Raw genomic sequence first — 11502 nt, forward strand, 5'->3', positions numbered from 1 at the left:
GGTATGAATGGCTGAGGGGCCAGGGCCCCAGAGCTGGTGTTGTCCTTCTGTTGTACTGGGCCGGATTCTGGGGCAGCTGGCTCAGGAGCCCCAGGTTACTTGAGGCTGGTACCAGCCAGCTGGTGGGTGACCCAGGTCCCAGCCTGTCTGGCATCGGGGTTGAGGTGGTCCTGGGGCTGATCCCCACACACTGAGGAATGAGGCAGTGTCTTAGGACCGTTGCTGAACCACTGGTGGGTGGAGCCAAGTCCAGGGGTTTCTGGCAGCAGGGCTTGGGGTGCCCAGAACTGGTGTCAGCCCACTGGTGGGTGCAGCTGTGTCCTAAGGCCTTTGTTGCAGGGTCCTGGGAGTCCTGGAGTTGGTGTCACCCACTGGTGGACTAGCTGTGGGGCCCCAGGGGTCCCAGAGCTAATAGCAGCCCACTGGTGGGTCCTGGACCCTCTGGTTGGTGGGGCCGGTCCCCGGGGAGTCACCTGATTGATACTGGGTATCCCAGGACTGGTGCCAACTGACTGATGGGTGGGTCCAAGTCCTGTGCTAACAGGCTAGAGGGAGGGTTCCAGAAGGACGTGCACTAGCAGCAGTGTTCTTGTAGTAGAATGAGCACCTCAGAGTGGCTGCTGGCAGGTGAGTCCCAGTTTCCTGCTGCCTCTCCAGGAGGCTCTCCCGGATCTGCAGGTGTCTCTGACACAGCTTCCTTTCAAATTACTGCTCCTGCCCTGGCTCTCAGAGCATCAGAGATTTCGTGTGCACCCTTTCAATTGAGTCTGTTTCCTGTACCCACCAACTCTCCCAGAGTAAGTCCCACTGGCCTTCCAAGCCAAACAGTCCGGGTGTTTGTCTTCCTGATGGAGAACCTCTAGGTTGGGGAGCTCAGAATCCTCACTCCTCCGTTGAATCTCTGCATTTGTAATCATCCTCTTGTTTGTGGGTTGCCTACCTAAAGCAGGTCTTGACTGCATCTCTGCTTATCTTGTTATGGTTTCTTTTTTATAGCTTTGTATCTTTAGTTGTAGAAGATCTTTTCAGCTAGTTCTTGGGTCATTCTCATAGACAGTTGCTTTGTAAATAGTTGTAGTTATTATGTGCTCGTGAGAGGAGGTGAGCTCAGGGTCTTCCTACTCTGCCATCTTGGCCACTCAGCCAAGTATTTTTTTTTTTAATATACCACAACTGACTGAAGAAAAAATATATAATAATATAAACAGAACTATAAAAGTAAAGAGGTTGACTCAGTAACCTCCCTACTAGAACTCCCCTAGTGAGATGGCTTCACTGCTGAATTATGAAATACATTGTATGAAGCCAGCATTACTCTGACACCAAAGGCAGACAAAGATATCACAAGAAAGGAACATTACAGATCAATATCCATATGTATTTTTCCACATGCCTGGGAAAGAGGAAATGTGATTGGTGAATATCTAGCTATCCTCTCCCACAGTGACTCATCTGTGATTTTTACAGGTTTGCAAATAACCCCTTCTAAACTAAATTCTCTCCAAATTGTGGAAAATACACAATTTCAGAAAATGTTAGAATTAAATTATATCCATGGTAGAAGGTGATTGAATATTGCTAATATTTCTGTGCTCTACAGTGACCTAAATTAAAGTGGCTCTTTAAAAGAAAAAACTGCCATCAAATTTGGATGCTGAAAATATTTATAACAGATACAGAGTTGACCTGAGGCTTTATAGTTCATCTAAAAAGTCATCAGCAGGTTTCAATACGTATGAAAAGACTACCCTGGGATTGCTAGAACAGTGGTCCTCTGAGTGTGGTTTCCAGATCAACAAATCAGCTCATCTGGGAATTTATTAAAATGTATATTTATAGGTCCCAATTGGTACCTACATATATAGTGATATATTGAACTCTGGGGGTGGGACCCAGCTTTATATGTTTTTATGAGCCTACAAGGTGATTCTCATGTATCCTAAAGTTTGAGAACTACTAGCTGACGAAGATCTCTCTTCTGGTCAAAAAAAGGTCAAAACCTTGCAAACTCAAGAGAATGAGAAGGCCAGACACACATATTGGGAGAAAATAATTGCAGAACACATATCTGATAAGACTCTTGTCAAAACAAAGAATTCTCAAATACACAATAATAAGAAGAACAAATCAATTTAAAAATGGGCCAGAGATCTGAAGAAGCTTCTCTGGTGGCTCAGTGGTAAAGAACCTGCCTGCCTATGCAGGGTTCGATCCCTGGGTCAGGAAGATCCCCTGGAGAAGGAGATGGCAACCCACTCCAGTCTTCTTGCCGGGAGAATCCCATGAACAGAGAAGCCTGGCAGGCTACAGTCCATGGGGTCTGAAAAGAGTCGGACACAACTTAGTGACTGAACAACAGCAGAGATCTGAACAGATCCCATAACAAAGAAGATACACAGATGGCAAATAAGAATATATGATGTTTAACATCAGATATCATTAGAGAACTGTAAATTAGAACAAGAAGTTAACACCACAAACCCTTTAGTATGTGTGAAGCTGAACACAAACAGTAGCAAACGCTGAGGAGGGTATGGAGGGACCGGGAGTCTTGTTCTGTGCCGGTGGGAGAGTCAGGTGGTACAGCTACTTTGGGAGACAGTTTGATGGTTTCTTACAAAACTAAACATATTCTTACTGTGTTTACCACCAGTTGTGCTCCTATATATGTTTACCCAAAGGGGTTGAAAACTTATGTCCATTGAAAAACTTGCACGGAAATATTTATAGCAGCATTATTCATAATTGCCAGAAATTGAAAGAAATCAAGGTGTTTCTGGGTAGGTAAATGGGTAAACAAACTCTAGCACATTCAGACAATGGGATATTATTCAGCACTAAAAAGTGTGAGCTATGAAGACATGGAAGAATCTTAAAGGCGTATTACTAAGTGAAAGAACCCAATCTGAAAAGGCTACATACTGTATGATTCTGACATAGGACATTCAGTAAAGGATGGGGAAATGATCAGAGGTTCCCAGGGTGAAGATGAGTAGGTGGGGCACAGATGATTTTTAGGTCAGTGAAAACCCCCTGCATAATAGTTTAAGGGTGAATGGGTTAGTACACATGTCTCTAGACCCACAGGATGTATAACCCCAAGAGTGAACCCTCAGGTAAACTGTGGATTTGGGATGATTGTGATGTGTTGGTGTAAGTTCATCTGTTATAAAAAATGTACCACTCTGACGGGGTGGGTGGATAATGGTGGGGGTGCTATGTATGTGTGGCAACAGACGGTATATGGGATGTCTCTTTATCTTACTCTCTTACTCCAGTTTTGCCTGGAACCTGGAACTGTTCTTAAAAAAAAGTCTAAAAAAGACATTAGGGGAGAGCTGGTGAGATAAAAAATAGTCTGGGAACTACCCTGGTGGTCCAGAGGTTTATAATTTGCTGCCAGTGCAGGGGACATGGGTTCAGTCCCTGACAGGAGAATTAAGATCCCACATTCTTCAGGGCAGCTAAGCCTGCACACCACAACTAGAGAGCCTGCATGCTGCAGCGAAGACCCAGTGCAGGAAAAAAGAAGAAGAAAGTCTGAAACTTAGTTAATATACCAATGTAAATTTCTTGGTTTTGGCAAATGTACCTGGGTATGTAAGGCATTAACATTAGAGGGAGCTGGATGAATTGTTTGTGGAAACTCTCTAATTATCTTTGCAACTTTTCTATAAATCTAAAATTATTCCATTATAGAAAGTTTATTCACACAAACAAAAAACCACTACAAGCCCTAAGTGGATAGCTAGAGTGTAGGAGGCTCCAATGACCAGTTCAGTGCAGTGCATAACAAACTCAACAAGCTACATATGGTTTTTGAGAAAGCGTAATCTCCCAATCTGGGTCCTGGGAAAAATTCCTCAGAAAATACAGGAATGTTTACATATGTTCACCAAAATACATAAGACCTCTTGCAGAGAAAAACATTGTGAGGAAGAATAAATGAAGGTGAGAGGGGAAAAAATGAACAAAGGGTCAGGGAAAGGGAAGCTAAGAGGCAAGAGAGCAGCATGATTTTTTTTTAATTTAGTTTGAGGATATCCCTGGTGGTCCGGTGGAATCCCTGGCTTGCCCGGTGGCTCAGCTGGTAAAGAATCTGCCTGCAATATGGGAGACCAGAGTTCGATCCCTGGGTTGGGAAGATCCCCTGGAGAAGGGAATGGTTACCCACTACAGTATTCTGGCCTGGAGAATTCATGGACTGTATAGTCCTTGGGGTTGCAAAGAGTCGGACACGACTGAGCGACTTTCACTTTCACTGGTGGTCCAGTGGTTAAGAATCCACCTTGCAATGCAGGGGACTGAGGTTCGATCCTGATCAGGGAACTAAGATCTCACATACTGCGCGGCAACTAAGCCCGTGTGTCTCAACAAAAGATCCCACAAGATGCAACAAAGATCCTGAAATGACCAAAAACAAAAAAAATCTTAAATTAAAAAATTCAAGTTTGTTAAGTTCGCTTGCTTAGAATTGTCCGTGGACTTTCAGCTGTCCCAAATTCGAAAACTCCTTAACCTAAGTTACAAGGACCTCTGTGATTCAAGCTCTGCCAAATTCTTCCCCCAAGTCGGCTGCTATCTCGTGTGGGAAGGCTGGGAAGACCTGATGTTGGGGGGCTTTGACAGTCCATCTCCTCCACAAGCTGTCCCTTAGACATTCATTCTTGACCCCCAGTTCACACCGAGAGCGGCCCACCCACAAAACCCCTTCTTTACCTTTTGATTTCAGGTGTCTCACCAACTTGTTCTTTCTCCCAGCATCCTGTTTATTTATTTTTATTCTGTGAGTGACAGTGTTGAACATTTTATCCATGTCCTCCTTGACTTTGATTGATTTTCCTCCACTATTTGAGGTCAGAAATGAAATCTGGATTCACACCTTATCCCCAGGACCCTGGACAACCCCAGGCACAGACTAGATTCTCATTAATCCTGTTGAGTGGATGATGGGAGGGTGTGGCATTAGGGAGGAGTAGGGTGGGGGCATGATTTTGTTAAAATTTTGCTTAAATATTAGGCCTCTAAACCCAGCAGATATATAAGACTACAATTCAGAGTCAGGCAACATCTGGTTGAATCACTGGCTTCTCAAGGATTTCTCATGGCAGGTAAGCTGGGTAAAGGCAATGCAAGCTGAAGTTGCTAGAGGCTGAGTAGTTGGGTTGTGATAAACTGAGGTGAGACTTTGTGGTAGTCTCTGAGCTTTGCCAATACTGGCTCATCAGTTTTGGGAACCATTGGGTTATACCAACAGGGAGCTTTTGAAAAACAGTGCTTACTGCATGACAGGTCAATAAATCGACAGACGATTTTCTTTCTGTTGTTTTTGGCTGTGCTGGGTCTTTGTTGCTGCTCGAGGGCTTTCTCTAGTTGTGGCGAGTGGAGGCTGCGCTTCGTTGTGGTGTTGGGGCTTCTCGTTGCTTCTCTTGTTGAAGAGCACAGGCTCTAGGGGCTTTGAGGGATGTGGAATCTTCCCAGACCAGGGATCGAATCCATATCTCCCGCATTGGCAAGCAGATTCCTATCCCTAGGGAAGTCCACAGACAAGTTGTTGGGACAAGGAATATCGACCTTATTCAGAAAGCCAGCAGACCAAGAGGATAGTGGACTGGAGTTCCAAAGAACCTCCATGTCTGAGTTACAATTCAGGCTTCTTATGTTCTAAAAGGGGAGGAAGTAATGTCAAACATTTCCTGGTTCCCATCAACCTCCGGAGGGAATGTGTTAATGACTTTCCTGCAGTCGTTCTCAGGTGAGCCTGGTCAAGATATTTCCTATATGGTAAACAAAGATATTTTAGCTTAATGATCATTACCTGGGAGGGTTCCCAGAGATGAGCTGTTATGTATAATTTAAGCTTATAGGCAACATTCCTTTAGTGAATAACGTGTAGTAGAAAATTACATCACTAGTAATTTAAGTTTTTGTTTCTCCACTTCCTTTTTTTTTTTTTCCCTCCACTTCCTTTTTAACAAGTGGTACTGTCATACTTTTAAATGTCAACCATTTGGTGATGTTCAGAAAACAAAATTGAACTGAGTAAATTTTAAAGATTTTATTGGCTTTATTCAGTGATTCATGAATCAGGCAGGATCCAGCCTAGCATATCAGAAGGAGCTCAGAGGAGCTGTGTAAAGTGAATGATTTGTATTGTACAGGCAGAAGGGAATAGGAACTAGGCTACACAAGGTGGGAAATCAGATTATTGCAGGGTTATTTCCCTTTATGGGATAGCAGGGGGTCTATCAGTTACCTAACTAGTACTGATTGAGCAATTACTGATTGATGGGCTTAAGATTCTATTTCTGGGAGAGCTGAAACTGTAAATTAAGTCTGTTGGCAGTGTGGAGCATAAGTGACTCCATTTGGGTTCTTTTGTTTTTAATAGTGGATACATGAAATTTGATCCAGTTCCATTTCTTTGTCAACCAATGAAATTGAGACTCTTCACTCTATTTTAAAGTCTGTTTTGCTTTTCTCTTTTGCTAATTTCCTACTTCTTTCCTTTGGCGTTTTTCTAGTGTTTTTCTCCCCCTTTGAGGCTTAGTGGAACATTTTTGTTGTATTCTGGACACCAATAATTTATTTCTTATATTGGTTGCAGATGTACATGTATGTGTACTCAATCATGTCTTGACTCTGGGATTCCATGGACTGTAGCCCACCAGGCTCCTCTGTCCACAGAATTTCCCAGACAAGAATACTGGAGTGGGTTGCCATTTCCTCCTCCAGGAATCAGCTCTGCTTGCTTTCCAGGCCTGTTGTATAGGACTCAACCTGGAAGTTCCCCTTGTCATCCTCTTGTGTGGATTCTCCTTTCATCCACACAAATTCCTCCTTGTTTGTTACCACCACCCCCCAAAGCCTGCACTGGGTGGCATGGGAGACCTTAGTGTTTGACCAGGGATTGAACCCATACCTCCATGCTTGGGAAGCTCAGATTCTTACCCTCTGGACCACGAGGGAAGGCCCCTCCCTCTTGTTCTTTATTTTTCTGAGTTGAACTGTATCCTCATGTAGCACACAACATAAGTTGGTTGAACTTATGAGTATCTGAATGTATCTTTATTCTGTTCTCACGTGGAAGGATAAATTTGACTGCATAGAGAATTTTATATTGAAAGTCATTTCCTTAAGAATGTAATATTAAAGTCCCCCAATATTACTGTGTTGCTGTATATTTCTCCCTTTATTTCTTTAATACTTACTTTATTTATGTCTAGAGGAGAGTGAAAAAGTTGCTTAAAGCTTAACATTCAGAAAACTAAGATCATGGCATCTGGTCCCATCACTTCATGGGAAATAGATGGGGAGACAGTGGAAACAGTGTCAGACTTTATATTTTTGGGTTCCAAAATCACTGCAGATGGTGACTGCAGCCATGAAATTAAAAGACGCTCACTCCTTGGAAGGAAAGTTATGACCAACCTAGACAGCATATTAAAAAGCAGAGACATTACTTTGCCAACAAAGGTCCGTCTGGTCAAGGCTATGGTTTTTCCAGTGGTCATGAATGGATGTGAGAGTTGGACTGTGAAGAAAGCTGAGTGCCGAAAAATTGATGCTTTTGAAGTGTGGTGTTGGAGAAGACTCTTGAGAGTCCCTTGGACTGCAAGGAGATCCAACCAGTCCATCCTAAAGGAGATCAGTCCTGGGTGTTCATTGGAAGGCCTGATGCTGAAGCTGAAGCTCCAATACTTTGGCCACCTCATGCAAAGAGTTGACTCATTGGAAAAGACTCTGATGCTGGGAGGGACTGGGGGCAGGAGGAGAAGGGGACGACAGAGGATGAGATGGCTGGATGGCATCACCAACTCCATGGACATGGGTTTGAGTAGACTCCGGGAGTTGGTGATGGACAGGGAGGCCTGGCGTGCTGCGATTCATGGGGTCGCAAAGAGTCATGTGTCTGCTCAGCGGACACAATTGAGTGACTGAACTGAACTGAACTGATGCTGGGGGCAGAAATGTCTACAAATGTATCTTCTTGTTGGGTTGACCCCTTTATCCTTCTGTAATGACCTTTTTTTTGTCTTTTGTGACAGTCTTTTGTTTTAAAGTATACTTCTTCTGATACAAGTATTGCTACCCCAGCATTCTTTTCCTTCCCATTGGCGTTGTTGTTCACTCATTTAGTCGTGTCAGACTCTCTGCAACCCCATGGACTGCAGCTCACCAGGTTTCCCTGTCCTTCACCATCTCCTGGAGTTTGCTCAAACTCGTGTCCATTGAGCCGGTGATGCCATCCAACCATCTTGTCCTCTGTCGTCCCCTTCTCCTCCCTGCCTTCAGTCTGTTTCTCCATTGGGGTCTCTTCCAGTGAGTTAGCTCTTCTCATCAGGTGGCCAAAGTACTGGAGCTTCAGCATCAGTCCTTCCAGCGAATATTCAGAGTTGATTTTCTTTAGGATTGACCCCTTGGCTTGGTATATCTTTTTTGATCCTTTCACTTTCATTCTCTGTCTTCAGTTTTGAAGTGTATCTCTTATAGACAGCATATAAAAGGCAAACATTAATAGAAGCTTTAAAAAGTCCATTTAGCCACCTAGGTTTTTTGATTGGGGAGTTTATTCCATTTACATTTAAAGTAATTATTGATAGATGTGTAATTGCCATTGCAAAAATTGTTTTCTGGCTTTTTTTGTAGTTCTTCCTTCTCTTTCTCTCTTACCTTGTGGTTTGATTGTTTTCTTTAGTGTTCTGTTTATCTTTTCTCATTTTCTTTAGGTATTTAATATGTGTTTTCTTTGTTGTTACCATAAAGTTCACATATATAATAGCCTATGTATTTTTAACCCCCTCCACACTTTATATTTGTATGACGCATTTTACATCTTTTTATTTCATGTATCTCTTGACAGGTTGTTAATCTTGAATTGATTTTACTACTGTGTCTTTTACTCTTTCTGCTTGCTTTGTATGTGACTTATCCACTACTTTTCTTATTGAATATGTATATATATATATTTTAAATATTTATTTGGCTGCATTGGGTCTTACTTGCAGCCTGCAGGATCTTTTATTGCCATGCAAAGACTCTCTGGTTGTGGTGCATGGGCTCTCTCATTGTGGTGTACCCGCTCCAGAGCATGTGGGCCTAGTGGTTACACAGACTCACAGACTCAGTTGCTTTGCAGTGCGTGGGGTCTTGGCTCCCCAACCAGGGCTCAAACCCATGTCCCCTGCATTGCAAGGCATATTCTTAACCACTGGACCAATGGGCAACTCCCTTGGAAGTATTTTTTAGGGAAGATTTTCATCTGTTCTCTTTTAACAGAAAAGCAAAATTCAACTCACCGATTCCGCACACGCTTTAATGGAGAACAGCTAGGAGCACTAAGAGATGTATTTGAAAGGACCAGGTACCCACATTTGTTCCTCATAAGAACACTTGCTTCAACTATTCATCTTGACGAGTCAGTTATAAAGGTATGTCCCTGAGGTCTGTCTCTATGCAGCTAGATAGCACACCTAACCCAGAATTTCACACACATTTAGTCATCATGTAATTCTCATTGCTTGAAAAATTGCTGTGTGCCAGGACAGATGTTAAGCATTTTATTTATTTGTTCCACATTTTTTTTTTTTAAGACCAAGAGTCACAGAGAGGAATCATGTTCCAAGAATTATAAACAGTAGAGCTAGAATTTGAACCCAGGCCTTTCTGACTCCAGACCCACAATGCTAGATGAGATCCTTTGGTGATGGATTTGTGTCTGTTCCTGTTTATTTCTAGATTCTCCTTAATCACAACATTCAGTTATCTATGTACCTTGTGGCTAAGTTCCCTTAGAGTACTCAGGGCATGAGAACCGCTGGACGAATCCTGAAGGCACCCCAAGCTACTCCTCACCCCCCACCTCCCCGTATTCTCAGGCTTCAGAATCCTCTCTGAGAACGCAGAGTATCCACCAAGACAAAACCCACTTTCTAAATACACCTCCTGTTTTTAGCTGAAAGCAGTCTGTCCTGTCGTGCCAGTTGGCAGCACAATCCTATGCCCCCTTTGCCTCCTGGATTCCAGGACCAGGAGAGGATAGAATTTTCCTCACTCAAATTAAACGTGAAGACGTGTGAGAGTAACTTTCATATACCAGAAACAACCAAATTTCTGGAGTATATGAGGATTCTCCTTTGGATGCTTCCCCCTCTTATTAACCTGCTCATCTCTTCCCTCTCCAGACGTGGTTTAAAAACCAACGTGTCAAAAGGAGGAGGGAGGAGAATCAGCTTCGGCAAAATGTGTCACCAGGAGACCCACATCAGGTTGTTTCCGTGAAGGAGGAAGAGATGCCCTTACCGGGCACTTCAGGAAGCACTCATCCCACGAGTCTCAGCCTTTCAGATGATTCTCATCACGAGCTCCCTGCGCTTTCTTACGCTGAGCAGTGTGAAGGGGCTGCTGCCCCTCCATGCCCTTCATCCTGCAATTTCCAGACTGATCACCTCCCACAGATAGATCTCAGAGACGCTGATCCTCCTTGGGCCTCCATTCCTTATGACCTGGATGAGCTTATACAGTTATACGACTTACCTGGGGATGATGACCCCAGCAGTCTGGATCAGTACCTCCTCCCAGAGTGCTCCAGCTGGGGTCCTGTGGTCGGCGCTGAGCACCATGGTGATGGCGAGCACAGCTACAGTCCTGAGGAAGTTCCGTGATCCGATACCTTTTAAAGATGGTTTTATCTGTGTATGTTTGGCTCTGCAGGGTCTCTGTTGCTGCATGGGCTCTTCTCTCCTTGCGGGGGATGGAGCTGCTCTCTGGTTGTGGTGCTCGGGCTTCTCACTGTGGTGGCTTCTCTTGCTGTGAGCACAGGCTCTAGGTGTGCAGGGCTCAATAGTTGCGGCTCCCTTCTGTCCTCTAAGGGCCTCCTCAACCAAATTTCAGTATAAAGGGCAGTCATCAGGTGTCTTTAGAGAAATAGCAGAAACTAGCTAGTTCTCCTAGTTTGTCCCAGTTGAGCTATCTCCATTAATATCATATAAAAATACCTGTTTTTCATGGGCGATCTTTGTCTTTAAAACAAAAAGAATTAGGGACCTCCCTAGTGATCCAAGAGTTAGGACTCCACGCTTCCAGTGCAGGGGACATGGGTTCAGTCCCTGGTTGGGGGAACTAAGATCCCACATGCCGCATGGCACAGCTGAAAAAATAAACACTCAAATAACAACACCCCCCCCCCCCAAAGAAAAACATTTAAGGGTGTGACATTAGCAATAGATTGTATGAGGAGGTCCCAGCACTTGTACCTGACAAAACAAACAATGATTTCATAATTATCCACTGATGAAAATAGCTCTGGGAGAGCTCTGGAGTTCAGTTACTACTCAGCAGGGTAACAGGCACATGAAAGATGCTCAACATGGCTTACCATCTGGGAAATGCAAATCAAAACTGCAGTGAGGTGTCACCTCACACTCAGTCAGGATGGCTGTCATCTGAAAGACCACAAGAAATGTTGGCGAGGACAGGGAGAAAAGGGGAGCCTTCAGACAC

At 43.8% G+C, this 11502-nt stretch overlaps 1 protein-coding gene across 1 annotated transcript; it reads left to right on the plus strand.

Annotated features, from left to right (window-relative positions):
* Window positions 1-599: 599 nt before the first annotated feature.
* LEUTX (leucine twenty homeobox) lies at window positions 600-10806 on the plus strand. Its single transcript, XM_043900596.1, has 3 exons — window positions 600-627; window positions 9280-9431; window positions 10185-10806. Exons 1-3 carry the CDS (start codon window positions 600-602, stop codon window positions 10662-10664), a joined length of 660 nt encoding a protein of 219 aa, XP_043756531.1. The 3' UTR covers window positions 10665-10806.
* Window positions 10807-11502: the final 696 nt, after the last annotated feature.

This window comes from Cervus elaphus, chromosome 4 (assembly GCF_910594005.1).
Source record: "Cervus elaphus chromosome 4, mCerEla1.1, whole genome shotgun sequence".
In the NCBI taxonomy this organism is placed as follows: domain Eukaryota; kingdom Metazoa; phylum Chordata; class Mammalia; order Artiodactyla; family Cervidae; genus Cervus; species Cervus elaphus.